Source organism: Vigna umbellata, chromosome 5, assembly GCF_029865625.1.
Source record: "Vigna umbellata cultivar VRB3 chromosome 5, Vumbellata_1.0, whole genome shotgun sequence".
Lineage (NCBI taxonomy): Eukaryota > Viridiplantae > Streptophyta > Magnoliopsida > Fabales > Fabaceae > Vigna > Vigna umbellata.
The window spans coordinates 21,985,125-22,006,365 of record NC_142169.1 but is presented as its reverse complement, the minus strand read 5'-3'; the positions used below and the strand labels follow the sequence as shown (position 1 = coordinate 22,006,365).

Sequence of the window (21,241 nt, the reverse complement as noted above, 5' to 3'; positions counted from 1 at the left end):
AGAAAGCCTTTCAGAAGAGGCAAGAACAACAACAATATTGCTTGGTTTATAAGACTTGGGGGTTTCAATATTAGAAGGTTGTGTGAGACCACGTTCGAGAGTTTGCAACATGAGTTCCCTCATCGGAGAACGAAGAGGAAATGTGGCAAAGTGGAAACGTGAGGTGAAACCCACAAAGGTTGGTTCCTCTCCTCTAAAAGTTAATCTGGATTGTCATCGACCCGACGCGAAAGCGTGTTGCAAATCTAGTGAGAAGGAAAGAAGACGAAGATGGTGTGAAGCAACAAGGACGGTAGCAATGGTTGCTATGAAGGGTTAGAACAGATAGATGAAGGTCTGGCTAGATGATCAGATGCGGTACGGTGTCATTCCAACACCAGGATGGTGGCACGTGACGCACACGCGCCGGAAGCGAACCAGAGAGAAGTCGTGTGTGGCGACGTGTGCAGAGGCTTCTGGGAGGAGGATCACCAAGGTTAAGTTGTGCTCCTTGTGGCGCTCCTAACCCTTGTCTTCCTAAGAGAAAAAGACGACGACAACGACGGTGAACATCAAATAGATGTGGCGCTCGTGGCAGCGCGTGAATGAGAAGTGGCCCTCGGCACCGGCGTGGTTGGTCGTTGCTCGAGGAGGCGATCCAGATCCACTAGTTGCTGACGAAAGCTGCGATGGTGGCCGATGGTAGTCGGCGGTGGTCAATGGCAGAGAACAGTGGTGGACAGCGAGAAAACAACGAAAAATAATTATGTAGAAGGTAGTGAAAATGCCAAAGATTGGGCATTAGAGAAGGGAGCTCGTTTTGATGTTACTAGGCGAAACTGTTGAACACAACTTGTGTAGCTATTATTAGAGGAAAGAAATTTGTTGTTAGAAATAGAAGCCTGTGATCTTGAGGCTGAGAAAGACAGGATTTAAAGAAGCTAGTGGTTTCATCCAAGTTAGATGGGTCAATAGAAGATTAAACTTGGTTAGGGCAATAGGAGTTGGACTGCTCATTGAATTACTAAGACATAGGTTGAAAGACGATACTTTTAGGGAACCGTCGACAAACACCAAAGATTGAAAAAATTCAAGCAAGCTTTGATACCATGTTGTAAAATATAAATTTATATTTCTTTCTTAAAACTTATTACAACTTATTACTATATTTATAGAGGTGTGAATCTAATAGTTAGACACCTCTTAACACTAAGTTAAGCACTCCTTAACACACAAATTAGACACCTTCTAAAACAAGTTAGACTCCTCTTAAAATAAATAAATATTACATTTCAACATCTCAAATTTTTTATTAATCAAAATCAAAATTTATGAATATTTAGACAAAAACAATTAGTAGGATGAATAAAAGAAACAATAAATAAATGTATTAAGCAAGTTCAGTTAATAAATATTTGTAGTACACATTTAAAATATCATTTAACATTCTCTTATTGAATGTAATTTTGAAATATATTAAGATACTTATGTATTAAAAATTAAATTAATCACATATAGTGATTTGATTAGTGTTTGCCTTTTAATTTTCTTATTAACATAATTCGGAGATTATAATTTTTATAATGTTATATCAAATTATAAACAATGTTAATTGAAATTAATACTATCCCCGGCATTAGGTTTTTTCACGTAATACATATAAATATAATTGATATATTTTTGGAAATTTGGAAAGTCTTTTTAATTGTGGTTCTAGAAATGTAATATTTGTGGTGCCAATCCGGATCAAAAATTTTGAAATGATTTTTAAATAATATAATTTAAATTGTTGAACACTGGAAAAATATTTATTTGGATGAACTTGGTCAAGCATACGATACAGTAATAGATGTAAAGAATGAATATCAATATTTCATACAATTCTACAAGCTGTTAACTCAATCATATTTTCTGTATTTATTATGACTTGCATTTCTGGTCAGCAGGAAACAATTCCTATTAAGGATCTCAATGATAAAGAATAACAGCACCTGTGACATTTGAGAAAGTAGGGAGGCCCAAATGCATTGGATCCTTTTTTGTCTTTGTTAGCCTGACTGACTTTATCTATGAACAATACCTTTCCCTACGAAAAAAGTTGTCCAGTAATAAGCATGGAGAACGAAGGTAAAGTATACACCATTTAAGTTGGTGAAGCACATAAATCACGTTAGTGGGGTCCTGTTCTTTCCTCATTTTCCAAGCCTCACCTCAGGGAATACACAGCTTGCATAAATCACAATGGCTTGCTTGCAAATTCTACGTACAATCTTATTTCAGTAATGGCCTGGGCTCCGAACCGAAAAAATAAACAATCATTGCCTGAATTACACCAAAACAAAATTATATACGTATGTATGTATATACATATATATGTTATGTATGTATTAGTAAAGTCCAGGGTTAGTTTCAGCCAGATTGAGTATAGAAGACATAATTACCTGCAGAAGCAGATTTAAGCCTCTTTTCATACCATCATGAAACTGGGGCACATCAATTATGGAACCTCGATGTCCATGACCTTAGTATCCTCTTACCATCTAGAATATGAATGTCCATATGTCTTCCAATGATCCCGTCCGTTTCGTCTGTTAGAATTTCTGTCAGAGGGAGATTTGTAACCATCACATGGCCTTCCAAACCCATAAGCATCTGAAGATCTCCTGCTTGTGCCACCTCTGTTATTTAACTTACAAGCTTTCCTTATATCCTCTTCCAAATCATACTCCGAGCGCTGGTATCAATAAAGGTAGAAACTTGTCAGTTTTATATAATTTCAAAGAATAGACCCTTGATGAAATTATGGAACTGAACTAGTATAGAAACTTTAAACAACTTCCACCGCAACCAAAGCAGGAAAATGGAAACAAAGGAGAAAACCTTCTGCAGTAATTGTTCGATTCCTTAATAAAATCACATGCATTAGAAGTTATCTTGTGTCCCAAGAAAGCGATGCAGGACATCCCAACACTAGACACAAAAAATTATGCTTTCTAAACGAAAGAGCGTGCAGGCATGTTTCCGAATTAGCAAGGCCAATCATGTCTTACGGACAACATTAACTGTCATAGTCACATTTTCACCACAATTCCTAACCCATTAAGAGGAACCTAGTCCAATACTAGCCGAAAGAAGAAAAAAGGCCATCTCAAGGCCACAATAATGCCTAAACTACAGGAAACACCTCGAATTCAGATGTAGAGGAGACAAGGAATACGAGGCAGAATGCTCCATCACATATTAATAATGAGAAAGAGTTAAGAGATATTTTCCAAATAATGCCACCTATATGATTGCATTCTGATTATTAAAGTATTCTGCGAATATGCCTGAATCCCTCAAGCAAAAATAAGCTCTACATAGCCACATGAGCACAAGAAATGCCTATCCATAAGATAAACCAAAATCAAACTCTGTTTGGATGACATCCAACTAGATCAATACATACTACTAATGTTTAGGTTGTTTAAAACTCAATAAATCCAATTGAAAACTTATTACAATTATACGCTAAGATAATTGGGTATTATAACCTATCCACTCTATAGGGTTTAATTTCAACCAGAATATAGAGTCAAGTATTGCAAATATTAGTTGTAGGAGCAACACAGATTTTACCAAAGTTATCATAATGGGCTACATTACACAAGAAAACTCGTAAAGATGTAAAAGCTCATTAAACTACTGCCTAACTACTTGTTAGCTCTGTTAGCAAAAAAGCTAGCAACATAAATATGTTTGCTCCAGCTTGAAAATAAATGTTTTAAGATAGGAATGAACTTAGGCTTTTAAGAAGAGCATGTTAATGCAAGAATATAGTACAGTAAGCCATTCAATCATTATTTATTAAAAATGCATTCAGATTCATTAACTAGCAAAAATAATCATGCACAGAACCTTAGCTGGGTCTGAAAGCACAGCATATGCTTCTCCAATCATTTTGAAAAGCTTATCAGCATCCTTGTACACCTCCTGTGAGATTTCCTTCCAAACTTGGCCATCGTCTCCAACTTCATTTCTTGCCAACAACTGACCAGCCTAGATTCAAACCAAAAACAGATAAAATAAATTTGAAGAACAAAAGTTTTGAAAGTTAAAAGAGTCGCCAACTTTCTTTTATCCAAAAGCAAATGAAAACAGTTATACAATGATAACTATATTGCAGGTACAAAAAGACTTGAACCTTGTCCGGATGATGTCTGAGAGCTGCCTTGTGGTATGCCTTCTTGATATCTGTTGCTGTATCAGCTGATTTGATTCCTCTGGTATTCACATAATGAAACAGAATTTAGATTTGGTCTTTGGAAGAATTTGCAACTATCAGCAATAGAAATCTGGAGTTAAATGCATGATTGAACATTGAGACACGTATTGGTATTCATGAGATACAGTGACAATAGAGTCGAAAAGAATTTTAGTTGACCAACACAAAATAAATAAATAAATACTCTGAAATGTTGTTCCACGTGTAACTAGTTACATTCGACCATGTATAATACACTAACGGTTTGAGATGAAACTGTGATTGGATCGTGGGATCAATATAATCTAGTGAGAACCAATTTAGTTGCTCATACTCATCACATCAAATGGGTAAGACCTTGATAATTTTGTAAACTTCTGGGAATCCATGACACTTCTACAGGATTGTTTCTTACATTTTACCTTGAGGACAAGGTGATAGCTTTAGAGCATAGTATTGATAGGAAACATCCTACAGTGGCAACGATTATAGCCTGTGGTGGGCAGGGAACTAGAATGACAGGGGGTATCTAAAAACCATTGTAACCATAATATACGAAGAACTACAAAATGGGAGTAGGAAGTAGTGATTATTCAGTGGATGTGAGGGAAAAGGATCACACAGATACCCATTGCTTTTTTTGCAGTCTATTGTAAATCTAACTATACAGTTGTTGATATCAGTGGATTTAGTGAAATGTTACAGTACCTACATAATTTTCTAGTGAAACGATTTAATCTCTACCACATTAGCATCCATGTCCAATGAGGGTTTGCTCAATTAGTATGACCAGACTGTGTCAATGCAAACATCTTAGATTTGCATTATGCTACTGGTCCTTCATTTGCAGGCTGACCCTAAGTATTACAGTAAACCTTTATTGAGGCTTGAGGCTTGAGCCAGGCCTTGATGTACCAATAAAGCAGCCTTCCCTCTTAAACTTTGAATCGATTTTACAGGAATTTAGCCCTCATAAATCACAATTTCATTTGTTGTACAGAAAAAATTTAGGGCAAGTAATCCTTAATTGAATAAAGAACTTACAAAATGAGGTAAACATCCAAGGGTGTCCCCTTTTTGGCTTGATCTTCCACTGAAAGAAGACGTTGACGAGCTTGCCTTGATTCTTTCACACCTTTTGATCCATTGGGTGAGTCAGACTGTTTGTCCCTTTCATTGGATTGAGTTTCAAGAACAGCTATAAGTCTCTTAAGGTCACAAGATGCTTGTTCATAATCTCTAACCATCTCAAGTAAGGTGGCTCTTCTTGAAATTGCCTACAAAATGAGATCAATGAGATCCCCTGTCCCCTCATGAGCAAGTCAAACAGAAAAACAATCATGATTGTTTCAATGAAACTTCTATCCATAATCCATATTACTATAATACACGTATATTTCAATAGGTGAAGCTAGATTTAATAAGAAAATCCAAATAGGCACTCGTGATTTTACCTAATTGAAGGGACATTAAAAAGGCATACCTTTGCATAACTTCCATCAAGAGCAATAGCCACACTACAGTCTGCAATTGCATCGGCAATTTGGCCCAAAGCTTGATGAGCAGCAGCACGGTTGCAGAAACATATTGCCATAAAAGGACATGATTTAATATTGCATGATAGAGCTGCAGTGTAATTCTCTATAGCTTCTGTATACTTTCCCACTTTAAAGTTTTCATTCCCTGCCCTCTGTTGTTAAGAAGAATAATAAAGATCAATTTATTAATAGCCATACATTGGGCCCTGAAAATATAAAGAGCAGAATTATTGAAATAAAGACATTTATAAGCAGAGATCTACTGCCTCCTTTCCCAAAATAGCATAAACTGCAAATAATTTCCTTCAAATAACACAAGATTGTCTGACTGACTTTCCACCCCTTTTTAATATTTTCCTCAACAACATCCTAGATAGTTCTATATTGTTATCAATTTCCAAGGTAATCGTATATGTAGTCAACTTCCTGATAATCCTATCCCAAATCTACATGTCGGAACAAAACAGCAATATATAGCAGCTTCTTTAACAGTCCACAAAGTCCTTATATGAAATTTTGAAAAAAAAAAACAAAGCAGTAATAGATAAGCGTCCTGAATAGACAAAATATTCCAATCTGTTATTTCTTGCTCCACCTAGAGTAGACGTTTCAAACCTTGGGCCCACTGTATCAGCATAATTTCTACAGTTACCTGGAAATACTAAACTAAAATCTGAAAACCATTCAAATGAAAGAATAAGAAGCCAAATTACTTCCTCTATTGTATAAAATCCTGAAGTAAATGGATTCAAGAATCAACAATATTATTATTAGTGATTAATAATTTCAAAAAGAACACCGAAACAATCTTATTCATCCAGGTGTCATAGTATTTATGCTTTAGCTCACAGAGAAACTGACTCTGAGGACGGTCAAGATAATTCAGGCACTAATTAGGAAAAGGGCGTTGTGAAATTACCTTGTGGTCTAGAAGTTCTCTTATTGTAGAAGCTAATGATAATGAGTCTTCAATATTATCAATCACACACCTACAAAATTGAATTGATAATAATTCGCAAGGCATCCCTAGCTTTTGAAAATTAAAACTTATCTTGATTGAAATGAAAAATGAGAAATTAGCCTTGATCAGTAATCAATTGAATTACTTGTCACTGACAGACACGGCATGCTGTAATTGCTCTAGAACATTAAGTGATGCCTCAAGCCTTCCCAAACGAAAGTAACACTTGGATATCAATGACCATCTCCACAATTTTACACCTGAGTAACTATCACACAAGGAACTATCAGAAACCTGAGCATTGTTTGCCAAGACAAAATTTTTCTCTGCAAGATGCTGACTTTGTTCACAAAGCTGAATTGCTGCTTCATACTTTCGTAGCTGCAAGACATTACAATAAACAAACGGCGCATTTTACTATCCATTCAAACTAATTCAGAAAAACAACAGAATAAGAATGCAAAAGGATGAGAGGAGAAAACAGTCGGTGTATAAAATACCAAACATAGAGCCTCTGCCTTCATTTGCAGCAATTTTTCTGAGTATAAACTTATAGACAATGCCTTAGAAGCTAGTTCCAACGCTGTAGCAGCTGCATCAGAAGTCCTCTCCTTTAAAAGTTCGGCAGCATTATTTATACACTTGAGAACTTCCTGTTAATATGTATTAACACTTTTTAGACATCTAATAAGATCATGTACACCTTAAAAGTTAACCAGGAGAAATAGCAGAATTGAAGATTAATTGCTCCTTGAAACACTAATAGCTAAGGTAGTAATAGTAGTTGATTGTAATATAAAACTGATAATAATATTAGTACAAGTTCACAAAAGTTCATCAAATCTACAATATCAAAATTGTGCTATCCACATAAAAGACAAAATCATTGAAATACCTGAGCCTTTTGTAAACCTTCAGCTGCTTCAACTATAACCCTCCGATCCAAACAAATAACACTACCTGATTCCATGCACTTATTAAAACACTGCTGAGCATTTTCTACTTCCCCTAGCAAAAGGTGGCAGCTGGACAGGAAAATCATTCTCGTCACTTGAGTGGGAGAAAAATTCAAGTCCTATATATTTTATGATCTAAATAAAGGTACAAGTACAAAAAAAAAAACTCTTACCTAGCAGTTCTCATCTGCACTTTCGGAAAGGAAGGATCCAGAGCAGTAGCCATCATGCAGTCTTCTAGAGCCTCTCTAATTCTTCCAAGACTCATTCGTGTTGCAGCACGATTACTATAGCATAGTAAAAGAGGCTGAAGCGAGCATCCAGATCTTTCTCTTGAAGGTACAGAATTTATTCCTAGTGTGTAAAAACCCTCAGCTTTAGAAAGATCTCCATCTTTATAGGCCTGGTTTCCCCTAAATAAAATCATGATTTCAGATGAATAAATCACGCAAATTTCAGGAACATTAAACAGAAATCAGCATATCAAAAATCAAAAACACTAATTAAAATATATTTATGAAGGAGATGATTTCTTTTATGGTCAGTACCTGAGTCTCCACTTGTCACAGGCTGATGACGGAATTGCATCTGATGGTGCAACATCCCCATCCTTGCAATAGCCATTTATCTGAGATCTATCCATCCCATCAGAATTTGATGACATGTTGGCAGTGCTATGTGGTGAAAATTGTCCAGAAGATACAAACTTTCCATTCACATGTGGCGAGATAACAAAAGAGTTGCACCCCCCTTTCCTCCTAAATTTCTTCTTTTGCTGACGCTTTACTGATGAAGTACCAACCACAGTTGAAGATGCAGAAAACGAAAAATCTTTCCCCTTAGATTCATTCAGACCAGGAACAAAACGAAAAATATCATCCTTTTGCCTTTCAATGTTTGAGGTGAAGTCAACACCAGCCCCACCTGAAGCTCCTTCTGCACTACCACCGCAGAATTGCTCAGTTTTCAAATTAGGCCAGACTATCTCAGGGCCAGAAGAATGAGAATTGTCAACAGACGAATTCTCAACTCGTTTATTATCATCCAGATCTCCATGTCTTCTATCAGTTGTACTCATATCTTCTCTCCCCATAGTAGGCAAATTTTCACCTTTACAATCAGTAGGAATTGTTGAATGCAGATCATTTAATCCTGTAGAAGCATTTACATCTTGACCACTTGCTGTTGTTTCCTGATATGGAGAAAAATCCATTGGTGAGTGGACACCAGAAGACTCAGGGGTTTTGAGTGAACTGTTTTGTTTTGACAAATGATCTGGCCCTGTCTGTTTCTTGTTTAAAGAATGAAGCTTTGATTTTCGCCTTGTACATTTTGATCCTTTTTCCTTACATGACCGACCCTTCTGTGTGGATTCAACTTTTATATTTAACTTTGGAAATAAGTTATCTTTGAAACAAGAAGGATCCCATATTGGGGGTTTGAAGTCAGCAAAAGATTCTTTGGAAGCCTCTGGAGTACTTGCAAAACAATTATCGCCCTTATCACCATCTACACTTGAGGGATGGCGCATGGAAGCATAGTTTGGATGGGAATCAAGACCAGATGATGAGAAGGAAAATGACGCTGCAGCTCCATTCACTTTCGAATCTTCAGACACAAAACATCCTGGATTTTTGCCATTCTGGAAATCTGTGACGCCTTCCTGACTAGTGGATGGTTTAGAATGTATTCCTGTAGAATCAGAGGAAATACCGCAAGCAGTTCCATTTTGAACGCCAACATTCCCAGAAGCAGCATGGGCACAGAACTGCTGACCACCAGCTTTGGTTTTTGAACTAACACTAGAATAACCAAAACCCATGTCATTTCCTCCAAAAACAAAACCAGCAGTACAACCATTGGCATGTGAATTTTTCGAATTCCTATTAATATCAGCACCCTCAGAATGTTTGAAGTTAAGTTTCTCCATCTCATCTGATAAATTACGCACTGGAACGCCACCAGAAGTAGCAGAAATACCATTAGCACTCCCACATCCACTCTTACACTTAACACCATTGCCCAAATGATCATACCAGTCAGCACCTGTGTCACTATTAGCATCCATTCCCATCTTGACACCAAAAGCACCCATTCCAACATCTGAATTCCACCCACACCCAGCAGGCTCTTTCTTCTCCACCTTAACACTCGACTCCCTACCACTATAGCTACCCCCAAAGCAATCACGTTGTCCACACTCAAATTCATACTTACACTCCTTCACCGCACCCGAATCCCCCAACCCGACAGAAAATTTCCCCTTTTCTGTACTCAAGCCAGAATCCAAATTATTTGTAGAAGCACCAAACACAAACACCCTACTCTTCAACTCCCCCTCCGAATTTGACCCCACCTTCCCTCCCTCACCACAAACCGTCTCCGCTACACTCGCACCGTTCTTGTTCAATCCCTCGTCACTCTTCCCGGCACCAAACACAAAATCCAAACCACCACTCCTAATTCCCCCCTTCAAATCCCTACCTGAGTCAGACTCAACCTTCCCAGCGCCAAACACAAAACCATTGTCACCACGAGAGTTCGAAAAATCACCCTCTAATGTACTACCATTACCGGTTACCTGATCGGCGCGAAACGGATTGAAGCCAGCGCCACCGTCTTCGGCGCCAGCTCTGTTCCGGGACCTGGCCTGCTGAGACGCGGACTGCTTGCGTAGTTTGACTAGCCTCGGTCGGGGCCTCGTGCGCGCGGCGGAGACGGAAGGGTTTAAGCAGTCAGCATTAAAATGAAGGAAGGAAGAATGCGGCGGCACCTCCGCGGAGTCTATCGGAGATTGGAAATGGAGCGCGGCGGAAGACGACATTGGAGAAGAGTAGGGTTTGAAATTGTTGGTTCCAACGGGTTTGAGAGTTCAAATTTTCAGTCTCCCACAACTCAAGGTGATGGAAATGGTTTTGGGGTAATGTATCGTAATTTATGATTTGGGATTGGATTAGATTAAATAGATGGAAATGGTTTTGGGCTAATGCAATTTAGTTTAGGATTTATGATCCGAAATTAGATTAAATAGATTTAAATTCAAATAATATAATAGAAAGAGTGAATAGAAGGAATGAACGAGACTTTGGGAAGGCATGTTAAGATGGTCAACCAGTGTGGGACCTACCTAGTTAGGATCCTTTTTCTTTTCACTTTCCTATCTTCCTTCTATTTTACTCTTCCTTTCATTCACAGGAGAAAATTTTCAGTTCTAAGAAACTACGAAATTAAAAATATTTATTTTTATATTTGGTTTCTGCTTCAAACAGACAAATTGAAAAACAAAATATATATTTTTAAGTTAATATATATATATATATATAATAAGAAAAAAGTGAAAAAATAAAGATCTAACTTTTCTTAATTAATATAATATTACAATAAAAAATGCATTGGTACTTTTAGTCTATTATTTAATTTCATAACTAATTAAAACATGTGTAAAATTAAGATGTAAAAAATGAGATTTGAACCAGTAGATAGATTTTTTTAGTTCAGTAGAGTACAACGTGGAGTCAGCCATCCGTTTTAACTTATTTTCTTACATAACTAATTTTAATTTTTTTTATTGCATGATTATGTTATAAAAAAAATTTAAATTAGTTTTGTTAGCATATTTTAAAATGATATTATTTTTATTAATTCTGACGTGTATTTTTTATATTAATTTAAAATTTTGATATAAGTGAATTAAACTGAATTCTTCAAATTAAATTATGGATTGGAAAAAAAGTTAGAGTTTAGGATTCGTAAAAATTGAAAATTTATTTTGGAAAATTAGAGTTCATTCGCACTTCACCTTTAATTTAGGGATTTGATTTCTTTTGTTGGAATCGCTTATTGGGAATGTAGGATTCATAAACTTAGAGTTCAAAGTGAAAGTTCTTTCTATAATTAGGGTTTATGATAAAAAAATTAGGAATCAATAAGAGAAACATGTAAAAAAAATTTGTTTAATCACGAAACAAATAAGAAACACCCAAAATCTCATTGCAAAAATCAGATTTACAATCAAAATTTCAAATCAAAAACAAAAATCTCAAATCACAATATCATATGAAAACCAAACGCAGGAACGCTAACCCTAAATTGCGAAACCAAATCTACAAAAAAGAATCAAGAACACCAGAAATAAAACCCTAAATTTCCCAAAACAAAACCCTAATCTGAAACGCGAAACGAAACAGAATCAGAAAAGAAAGAAGAAGAGAACACCTCCCTTCTCTACCAAGGAAGAACCGAACTAGAGAAGATGAAACACTCACAAATTTCCCCAATTTGTTTTCTCAAATTCTTAATTAGAAAAGGGGCCAAGTTTAATTACAATTTCCTTAATTTCTTTAATTAAAAAATATTAATTTATACCTAACAATCTCTTATTAGCCATGTTACTTATGTCACATTATAAAAAAAACAATGTCACATATACATCAGTCTAATGTTACTCCAATTTTACAGCATGACTCTAATTGTACCAATTTTGTAAAAATTAGGAACCAATTGAGAAGAAAAATAAGTAGGAAACTTATTTGAATTCTGAACAAAAAAAAGACCGAGTTAATGATTAAACCATTTATGAATAAAACATATATGTATAAAGATCATAAACAATATTGTAATTTGATTAGAATTCAAGTTAAAAATATTGAAATTTAATAAAGTAATTAAAAGTATTCAAAATAAATAAAAATACATCTAATACCTTTGATAAAAGTTTTAGTTCGATCAAACAGTTAATGAAGTGAAAATCTTAATTTTATTAAGATATTTAGAGATAAAAACTAAGGTGGTGATCATGTCTTTTAAAATGTATACCAAAATGTGAAATTAATATTTTAAACAGGTATTTCAAATTAATAATTAGAGTGGTCAAAACAAATTAATATATTTTATGAACTAAATATCAAAATTTCTAAAAGGAAGTGTGAATTAAAATTTTATTGAAGTATCTTAAATACAAAATTAAAGTGATGATTAATTTACTCGAAATGCGAAATTAATTCTTTCATAGACATCATATTAATAATCCAAGTGATAAAAAGAAAGTAATATATTTTAAGAAACAAAACCAAAACTCTTAACTACGTAAACTATCACAACTCCTTATTTAACTTACAATTTTTTGTATATAAGTTGTTTGTTCACGTGTTCACCTAAAAAATTATAACTAATAATAATAATAAAAAATATTACTATTTATTTTATTATTAAGATAATTATTTTCATAGGTTTTACATAAGTTTTTCCCTCTTTATTACGTTTTTTAATTACAAATAAAATACTTGCTATTTCTTATATCACAATGTACAACACCCTGTAATTAAAAATAAAAATGGACCAAAATATTAATATCATTTGAAGCATGTGGTCTATTCTAACTATGAAATCTATCCTTCATTATTTATACGCGTTCTCGCATATTTAATCATCACATATCCACATTATCTTCGATTATGTAGTTGTACTCAATCCTTATAATATATTATGTGTTGCACAATACGGTTTGGTTTATAACACACACCAAACTAAATAACCATTAAAGCTTATGTTATTTATGTTATTTATTTAATTTATCTAATAAATACAAAATACTTGTTAATTTAATAAAATATTTTATTTTTGTTTACTTTTATTAACACTAAAAAATATATTTTTCTTTACATTTAAAAAAAAAATTCTACTACGAACAAATAGCATTATACTTTCTTTTATCTCTTCATGATTTTCAATATAACTCATCATAAAGCACCAACAAAATAAAAACAAATAAAACCATTTTCATAATATCAAACCACAAAGATATTTTGTTAACGCAACACACCACCACCCACGGTGTCCTGTTTCGAGAGGGCCTCTACACTCACCAGCGTAGCACTGAAGCTGCCCCCGGAAGACACGTGGCGCGTCTCTTTCATTTGGTTACCGACCTTCTTAAACCCTACAATTTTCAATTGAACCCTCTTCTTCTCGCGTTTATTTATGCAGTGTATGCTCATGCTTCAATTTGTTTCATCGTTGTGTAAGTGTCTTGCATTATATTTACGGTGTATATGCTAATGCATCTATTTCGTCGTGAATCGAAAGTCGCAAAAATCTGTGTTAAAGGTTCCATGTTCTGTTTTCTTTTGTCATGATAATGATAGATACAAATAATTGGGACAGCTTCTTATTCAAGTTTCTGGGTCTTTCAGTATGTCAGTTACTTGTTGATTTGATTGACAGACTTAGTATTTTACTTGTTTTTTCTCCTCTAGGGAGTGGTGGTTATAGTTGCTTCAAAATTGTATAGAGAAACAAAGTGTGTGTGTGTGTGTGTGAGCTTTAAATTCAAGCTGGGCTCTCTCCAAGGTGAGTAGAGTGAAGCTTGCCTATCACTGTAAAGTAGTGATACCCTATAAGATATTCTCCCAAAAGAAATGGATCATAAACCTGTCTAGATATATAAACTAATCTGCGAGTGCTCATAGAAGAAGAAAATAAGTTTGTAAAATGAATTGAAAGTTTTCTGCGTTTAAACTTAAAACCATGTTATGCTTTTAATAACAGTTCTCCTTGTTTACAGTAAAAGCTTAATTAATTTTCTTTTTCTGTTAATATTTGACGAAGAAATGTTCTTCATAAATATTGTACGGTGATGTATAAATGGATAAACTGGTTTTCCGAACATAGTTTATCTATTTTTGTGAGTTAGGGTCCTCTCATGAAAATTGAGCTTGGAGCAATGTCCAACGATGTTCAGGATCATAAGTTAGCTGCACTATTCTCTTCCAAATCTTCATTCTTGATCATAAGTTGCTGTTGTTAGGAATAATTGAAGTGTGAGTCTATGTTCTATATGGGTAAAAATGATAAATTTAAATACCAAGATCCATTGTTTTAATTTTGGTTAAAAGTGGTGTAAAATCCTTATGTAAGTTAGGCTTATGTCAAACACATGTATATATATATATATATATATATATGTGTGTGTGTGTGTGTGTGTGTGTGTGTGTGTGTGTGTGTGTATATAGATATATATATCTAAAGAATATCCCTTAAAAAAAGCCCATCAATGGTACTAGAGTTGATAGTTCATCATAGTGACCTCTTAGACAGTTATACTAACAACAAAATAAAACACAATAACACTATATCCACAACTACAATATAATAAGTAAAGGTTATCGGATAAATATACTATATGAAAATAACTACACCATAACCACAACAACATTTGTATAAGTACAGGTTATCGTGAAAAGACCCATAAATCGATTGTTTAATCCATTTAGGTTTGCATGTTGCAAGCGTCTTTTGGCCTAAACTTTCTAGTCTGCTTCTGAAAATGACTTGGCAACCACACATTGTTTCTTATTTATTTTGGAAATTGGGTTTTCTCCTATTACACCTTAATATTTTGACTTTGGACATTCGTTTAGATGGAGACCCAACTCAATTTTGCATTCGTGTAGGTTATTACATGGGTATGTCCAATTTCTTCATATAGAAGATATTGATATGCAGCTATGATGTATTCCACGGGGTAATTAAACCACTATAGTGACTATCGCTTCGTGCTTGCTGTAACTGACTAAACACTCTCTAGGGACAAATTAAATTTTTGGATGAATCATAGTGAGATAATTCTGTCCCCTTACTAGTCTACAATATTGCTCATCCTTGTAGAGACATAATGTTCTCATTCATTTTGTGTAATACATACTTGTTTGCTTCCCCAGCAGTAGAGTGAGCCCTATAATATCTGAAAAATATTAATGACGATTCAAATCCATGAAAGTAAGTCAACATGAGTGGTACCTTGCATCCTTGTGTTATTTATCCCTACGATTCTATACATTGTATTGCAGAATAATTCACTCGTACGACTACATAACATAAAAAATAAGTACTAATAACTAAAATGGATAGTATTTCAACAAGAGGAATCCAACCTTCCAATTCCTATTAGTGTTTTGTCTCTTTATTAGACAAATGCCAATACTTTATTATAAATATTGATAGATATTGTAGTCACAGTGGGGTGTTTCTTCCCTTTTACTTTCCATGTCAGTTTTTTCTCCATTGGTTTTGAAAGTCCTCTGTTTTGGAGTAATTGTATTAGGCAATCATGCAACTTGTACGTTGGACATTGATTAAGTAGTTTACTTCTTTCTGTGTAGAAAGGACTTAAGAAAATTCTGTGGAACATTGAGGGTTCGGCTCTATAGAGGCAGTGAATGAACCTACATAGGAATACAACGTGGATCTATTAGTGCAAACTTTTATCTTTCATGGAGAACAAATCGGATAAGATGCTGAATGGTAAGGGCTATCATTATTTTATGTAAGCTAACTTCAACCACTTGTCCATCTGGAATGAATGTTTGATATTACTATGTAAGGTTGATACTTGACAATGCATCCAACAGTATATATTCTGTCAATCAATTTACTCTGTTGAAGCTAGGCGCAAATGTTTGTTATATATATATATATATATTGATTTTCTAGCAATGTCTTGCTAGAATTCTTTTGACCGTCCATCTGGAGGCAATATTTGCTCTACGGGATGATTTTTTTTCTTTTGGTTCAAACTTCTCCTCACTATTTTTGCCTTTTGAATTGTACGAGTTCATTGACATGTATTTTTCCGTTTTATTTGCGAGCCATTTGTTCAAATGATATGTAACTGCTTCTCAAAGAGTCAAAGACTATAAGTAAAATTAAGAATTTGGATATGCTTTTGGTGCAAACACCTATTTTAGGATTTGCTTTGAGGTAGGGTTATTTTTAAGAGGGAGTGTATAGTCTTCTGCTGCATGATACGTTATTTGAATTTTGTTTCAAATTCAAATTACTTCAGAGACAAGGTTGAAGTGGATGTTTACCTAATACGACTCTCTTTAGTTACGTGAGATTTTTTTTGTACTTTTATTTTCATTTGATGTGCTGATCATGTTACATGATGCCCTTTGATTGTGAGTTTAACAGATAATAAGGAGAGCTCTCATGTGGACAATGTATTGGCCGACACCAATTATCCAAAGATGGGAGTGGACAAAGGTGTTTTGAAAAATTTTACACAATCTTCAGATGTTACAGAAACAAGGGTAGCAGCTGATTGGAAAGGTGGTGAAAGTTGTCCAAAGGGTGCACATGCGGTGGAAATTGATGCAGCTGGGGATGTAAACATGGAGGCATCCATAACACCTGATGATGTTATAAGGGCTGGAGGATTTGGTGCCAGGGATGATATCAGTAGCTTTCTTCCTGTAGCAAGTGATTCTACTGACTTTGAAGCTTCAATCCGTGATGCACGAGATTATGAAGAACCACAGGGTCAAGTGAGCAGACCCGGCCTTGGATGGACTGGTGCTGCTGCTGAGGGGGAATGAATATTGGTGCTGTTATATAGGACCATTATTCGCAACTTGTTTTTAGCTGGAAGACCATGTGTTTCTGGCTAATAATAGCTGGTAATGGTTAAAATTCAAAGTCTTTTGATACTGAAAAAATCTTGTCAGTAATATCAGCAGATGATTTTTCTCTTAAAAATAGTTGGTTCTTAACCTAGTGTTTGATTTGTCTTTGTTAAGTGGGATGTTACATATAAAAATTTCGTTATCCTTCAATCTTTGCAACTGTTTTTATTTTGGTTAAACTTAAATACGGAAAAGTGGTCTACTGCTTCTCCAATTTTTAAGAAGGGAAAGGAGAGATGGAACGAAAATTACGGATTCTATTGGTCGAGGGCTATTAAGGAAAGGTTAGCAGAAGTAGATAATTTTTTTGTTTGTCTTTGAACATGTTTTCTTTTGTGATGTATGACTAAATTTTGTTGTGCCATGTACTCAGGTGTTTCGTTATTTTAGGTTAATTTCATAAGGTGACGAAGAATTAAGTGGAATCTTGGTAGGTAGATGAAGTGAGATCCTTTGCAGTTGCATTTCAAAATGGATCAGTCTTAGCCCTTAAAATATATAGTTTGTAATATTACATAGTTACTCACAGTTGTGTTAATGAGCCTATTGGATTCGAACTGCATGAAGGGCAGTAAAAAAAATAACAAAAATTAATGTTTTTCAATAATATAATTATGGTGCAAAAAGTATCACATTATCAATATTTTCTGATTAGATTCTCAATAGATTATACTTAATAATTATTCCATTGAGGAGTTGGTAAAATTTTGTCGAGATGGTTTGATCACATGATCACAGAAAAAGGGAGGAAATAGAAAAACCCATGACTTTTTAAATGACTACTGAAATTTGACTTCTGATTATGAATCAGAATCCATGAACAATATAGCTCACTTCTGGTAGAATAAGATTACAAGACTCAAGTGCCTAATTGTACAGGCATTTGGGAAGTGATCAATCGAAAATTTGACCAGATAGAGTTTTTCCCCTCTCTCTGAACAAGCTTGCTTTGTGCTATTTGTATGATTATGGCAGTAGAAAGAAAGTTTAAGCAAACAAATGGCTAGTTATTTCAGTTAAAAAATCAGAAGAAAAGGAAACAATAATTTCTCTTTATTTAACCTTTTCTTTACATTTAATAATAATTTTCTTTGCTGATATTTTTGTCTTACAAGGGTGGCCCTAAATTTAGCCATACAATTTCCTGCAATCAGCTTAAAATATCACCACTAACTGACTATTGGTGTTTTCCTGAGACAATCTTGTAATGATGACCTAAAAAGCAAGCCTCCTTTTGAATAGAAAATGTATTGGCCACGATCACAATTATTGAGAGGAAGGCCAGGGAAGAAACATACATGATTAATTAGCATTAGTTCACAACCTCACGCACACACTAAGACTAGCATGAAGCAGACACTGCCTTTTGAAAGATTCTGTGGCCAGGGGCAAGCAGTGCTAGTGGGTCATAAGCCCTTTTTCTTTCCACGAATGCCTCCCATTGTGACCCAAAGTGGGCTTCCCATTCTTCCTGTGTGCTGTAATGGGGAAGGTATTGCTTCACTTTCAGCTGTGCACTGGTGTAGAATTCTATGATCCTTTTGTTTTGGGCTTCAATCTGTTCTAAACTGTTTGCACCAGTAGAATTTGGGACTGCCGAGGATAGAAAAGCCACCAGGTAAAAAACATCTTCCTCTGGGGTAACCAAAGATGTCTTACTGTTCCATCTGTAACAACAGAAAGTACAAAAAAACACTCGGATCATGAGAATTCAAATGTTTGACTACAACTTCTTTGGAGGAAAACATATATTTTCAAAGTAAATAATTTTTATGCAACCATCGGATTACAAGTTGCCATATTTGATATGTTCATTGACCCTCATAAAAGACAAACTCTGAAAAGCTACAGAGTTAAACTGGTTCGTTTGAGTCATGTTTGAAAAGCCATATGCATGTATGTACCTTGTTTGGTTGACGGGGTAAATGAGTATGGGGCCATTACTTGTGTCCTTAAGAATTTTGCCAAATACTTCTTCAGCAAAGTCATGAATCTCACTTCTTGGGATCAGAAGGTTCAGCCAGGGATGGGGGACTTCCCACAAGCCTTTTGCTCTTAGCTTTTTCTCAGAAACATGCACTCTGTCTAGGAATTCCACGTAAGAAACTTCTGATCTGAAGAGACTTGGTTGGATGTAACTCAGCTTTGATAATAGATGATCAATATTCTGCATATGAGCATAGGAGATGGAGATTAGAACTTTTTCTTTACAAACAATGCTATAATTCTGATCATGCAGTTAATGAGTTGCTTGATGTGGTGTACCTGATTCATGAGTTCTGCTTCATCAGGGTTGAAGTATTTTGCCATCTCAAGACAGTAAAAGGTTCTTCCATCAGAATTGAATTGGCTAGCTTGAAGTGGACTTTTGGGGTCAAAGGATGATCTCCAATTGTTAAGGATGCCAGTTTTGTTTATGATCACAAACCCTTCAATATAATCAAATGTGTTTTTTAGTGATATTAAATGCTCTTGATCCCTAGTAAATATAGAGAATTCTGAGTAGAGCACTCTAATCCATTTCACCTGCCAGAAAGTCATTGATCATGTCATAAATAAATACTATTGGGAACATTTTTTTTTTGTCTTACATTAGAGTTATGAATGTACACTCACCATCTTTGGGGCTGTTTCAAGAGAAATTCTAGCCCTTGTGATGATACCGAATTGACCAAGCCCTCCAAGTACACCATGAAAAAGGTCAGCATTTCGGTTCCCTGAGCAGGTAACCACCTCTCCTTTTCCTACAACAAAATTTTGCAAACCAGATTGATGTGATGAAAACCAAAAAGTGGTTGCCACCAAAAATGGTTAACCATTTCCACTCCAAAGAGGGCACTACTATCTCACTAAGCAAGACAACATGTACCAACTTTTACTATTTTTGAGTAGTTGTTGTTTTGAACTCTTACTGAGAGTTATTTCAAACAAAAATAAGTTACTATTTTCAAACTATCCCAAAGAAGCACTAAAACAAAACCTTTATCACTAAGAATACAACACCAAATTGAGTAGACCGTGCTTGAGCAGCTAGTTACCTGTGATCACTTCAAGCTGAAAGATGTTATTGATCTGAGGTCCATGTTTGAAGGCTTGGCCGCTTATACCAGCATTTGAAAGTGTGCCTCCAACAGTGAGGTGAAGGTAATCTGTCCATGACTTTGGTGCCAACCCATGTTTAAGAGTTTCATGCAGAATGTTTATCCACAACTCTCCCCCTGAGACATCCACATAAGGGAACTCTCCAACGTGAACTTTCATTTCAGGACCCTGCAGAGACTCCATGTTAATGACTAGACCCCCATTTGCCTGTGCCTGGCCTTGCAGGGAATGGCCATGGCCTCTGGCAGCAACCTTCATCTCTGAGGCAAACCCCATTTGAAAAACATGCTTTATGGTTCGTGATATATCAGAAACTGTTTTTGGATGCAGCACTGCTAGGGGAGGAAAATGGTGTATGTTGCCAAAGTCCTTGGCAGCATCCTCATTGTTACTTAGGCTAAAGTAGCCATCTAGAGGAAGTGCTTGCAATGATGAGAGAATCTCATGAGGTGGAAATGGAAGTAAGGAACTTGAAGAAGAGTTATTGTTGCAGCCTGAGTTGGCTTTGTGAAGTATAGAATGAAGGAGTAAAAGTATGAGGATTTTGATTGATGGAAAGCTCCCTTGTTCATAGAAGCCACCAGGTTTTGACACCATGGTTTCTATTTTGATGAAACAATTGCTTTGTATAAGAAAAGAAGGTGAGAGAGAGGAGTATCGGTTTGGAAGGCAGGGCATAGAAGGTTAAGGAATGGTTTGGAAGAGCATGGACAGATTGAAGGAGTTACTCCTTTTATAGCCATTCCTTCTAGTGCTGCATCTTACTTACTCTTCTTTTTCAAAAAACCATTCATTTCGTTATAAAAGTATTATTCTTTTTCCAAAAAAATAGTCTTTGAATAATATCTTAAAATATTGAATATTTAACAGTTCAGTGCTAACACAATCCAGTCAAAGGTTAAGGAATTTTTCTTCTTATCCACAATGATAATATTCTCACGACCTCAAATCGATTTAGATAACCTCATCAAGATTAATGATCATTTTAAGAAAATTATTCA

At 35.2% G+C, this 21,241-nt stretch overlaps 3 protein-coding genes across 9 annotated transcripts; 1 reads left to right on the top strand and 2 right to left on the bottom strand.

Moving 5' to 3' along the window:
• Positions 1 to 1,817: 1,817 nt before the first annotated feature.
• Positions 1,818 to 10,680, bottom strand: LOC124846867 (uncharacterized). Of its 4 annotated transcripts, none has more exons than XM_088116449.1 (13): positions 8,226 to 10,680; positions 7,851 to 8,090; positions 7,617 to 7,746; positions 7,222 to 7,374; positions 6,867 to 7,102; positions 6,680 to 6,749; positions 5,706 to 5,912; positions 5,267 to 5,499; positions 4,163 to 4,241; positions 3,877 to 4,017; positions 2,421 to 2,713; positions 2,190 to 2,266; positions 1,818 to 2,065 (listed from the first exon to the last, which is right to left on the bottom strand). In XM_088116449.1, exons 1-11 carry the CDS (start codon positions 10,499 to 10,501, stop codon positions 2,513 to 2,515), a joined length of 3,966 nt encoding a protein of 1,321 aa, XP_087972575.1. In that variant the 5' UTR covers positions 10,502 to 10,680; the 3' UTR covers positions 1,818 to 2,065; positions 2,190 to 2,266; positions 2,421 to 2,512. The 4 variants fall into 4 exon arrangements, with proteins under 4 accessions (XP_087972575.1, XP_087972574.1, XP_047180196.1 ...); XM_088116448.1 differs by having other exon boundaries at positions 2,190 to 2,301; positions 8,226 to 10,679; XM_047324240.2 differs by having other exon boundaries at positions 1,818 to 2,266.
• A 2,759-nt stretch (positions 10,681 to 13,439) lies between these two features.
• LOC124846857 (uncharacterized) lies at positions 13,440 to 17,288 on the top strand. 4 transcript variants are annotated; one of them, XM_047324226.2, is made up of 3 exons: positions 13,440 to 13,595; positions 15,837 to 15,978; positions 16,648 to 17,288. In XM_047324226.2, exons 2-3 carry the CDS (start codon positions 15,948 to 15,950, stop codon positions 17,049 to 17,051), a joined length of 435 nt encoding a protein of 144 aa, XP_047180182.1. In that variant the 5' UTR covers positions 13,440 to 13,595; positions 15,837 to 15,947; the 3' UTR covers positions 17,052 to 17,288. The 4 variants fall into 4 exon arrangements, with proteins under 4 accessions (XP_047180182.1, XP_087947936.1, XP_047180181.1 ...); XM_047324225.2 differs by having other exon boundaries at positions 13,475 to 13,696; XM_088091812.1 differs by having other exon boundaries at positions 13,478 to 13,595; positions 15,841 to 15,978.
• An 886-nt stretch (positions 17,289 to 18,174) lies between these two features.
• Positions 18,175 to 20,940, bottom strand: LOC124846856 (cytokinin dehydrogenase 9-like). The gene is made up of 5 exons (XM_047324224.2): positions 20,177 to 20,940; positions 19,755 to 19,882; positions 19,404 to 19,664; positions 19,043 to 19,305; positions 18,175 to 18,805 (listed from the first exon to the last, which is right to left on the bottom strand). Exons 1-5 carry the CDS (start codon positions 20,916 to 20,918, stop codon positions 18,481 to 18,483), a joined length of 1,719 nt encoding a protein of 572 aa, XP_047180180.2. The 5' UTR covers positions 20,919 to 20,940; the 3' UTR covers positions 18,175 to 18,480.
• Positions 20,941 to 21,241: the final 301 nt, after the last annotated feature.

Excerpts from the sequence above, each read along its gene's own strand:
- LOC124846856 (XM_047324224.2), bottom strand. The coding sequence starts at position 20,918 with ATGCCCTGCCTTCCAAACCGATACTCCTCTCTCTCACCTTCTTTTCTT. Across the intron at positions 19,306-19,403 it reads AAGCAGAACTCATGAATCAG|AATATTGATCATCTATTATC; the intron begins GTACACCACATC and ends GCTCATATGCAG. Across the intron at positions 18,806-19,042 it reads TACCCCGTCAACCAAACAAG|ATGGAACAGTAAGACATCTT; the intron begins GTACATACATGC and ends CTGTTGTTACAG.
- LOC124846857 (XM_088091810.1), top strand. The coding sequence starts at position 13,657 with ATGCAGTGTATGCTCATGCTTCAATTTGTTTCATCGTTGT. Across the intron at positions 13,697-16,647 it reads TCAATTTGTTTCATCGTTGT|ATAATAAGGAGAGCTCTCAT; the intron begins GTAAGTGTCTTG and ends TGAGTTTAACAG.
- LOC124846867 (XM_047324240.2), bottom strand. The coding sequence starts at position 10,501 with ATGTCGTCTTCCGCCGCGCTCCATTTCCAATCTCCGATAGACTCCGCG. Across the intron at positions 5,913-6,679 it reads GAGAACTTCTAGACCACAAG|AGGGCAGGGAATGAAAACTT; the intron begins GTAATTTCACAA and ends TCTTAACAACAG. Across the intron at positions 4,242-5,266 it reads TTGGATGTTTACCTCATTTT|AGGAATCAAATCAGCTGATA; the intron begins GTAAGTTCTTTA and ends TGTGAATACCAG.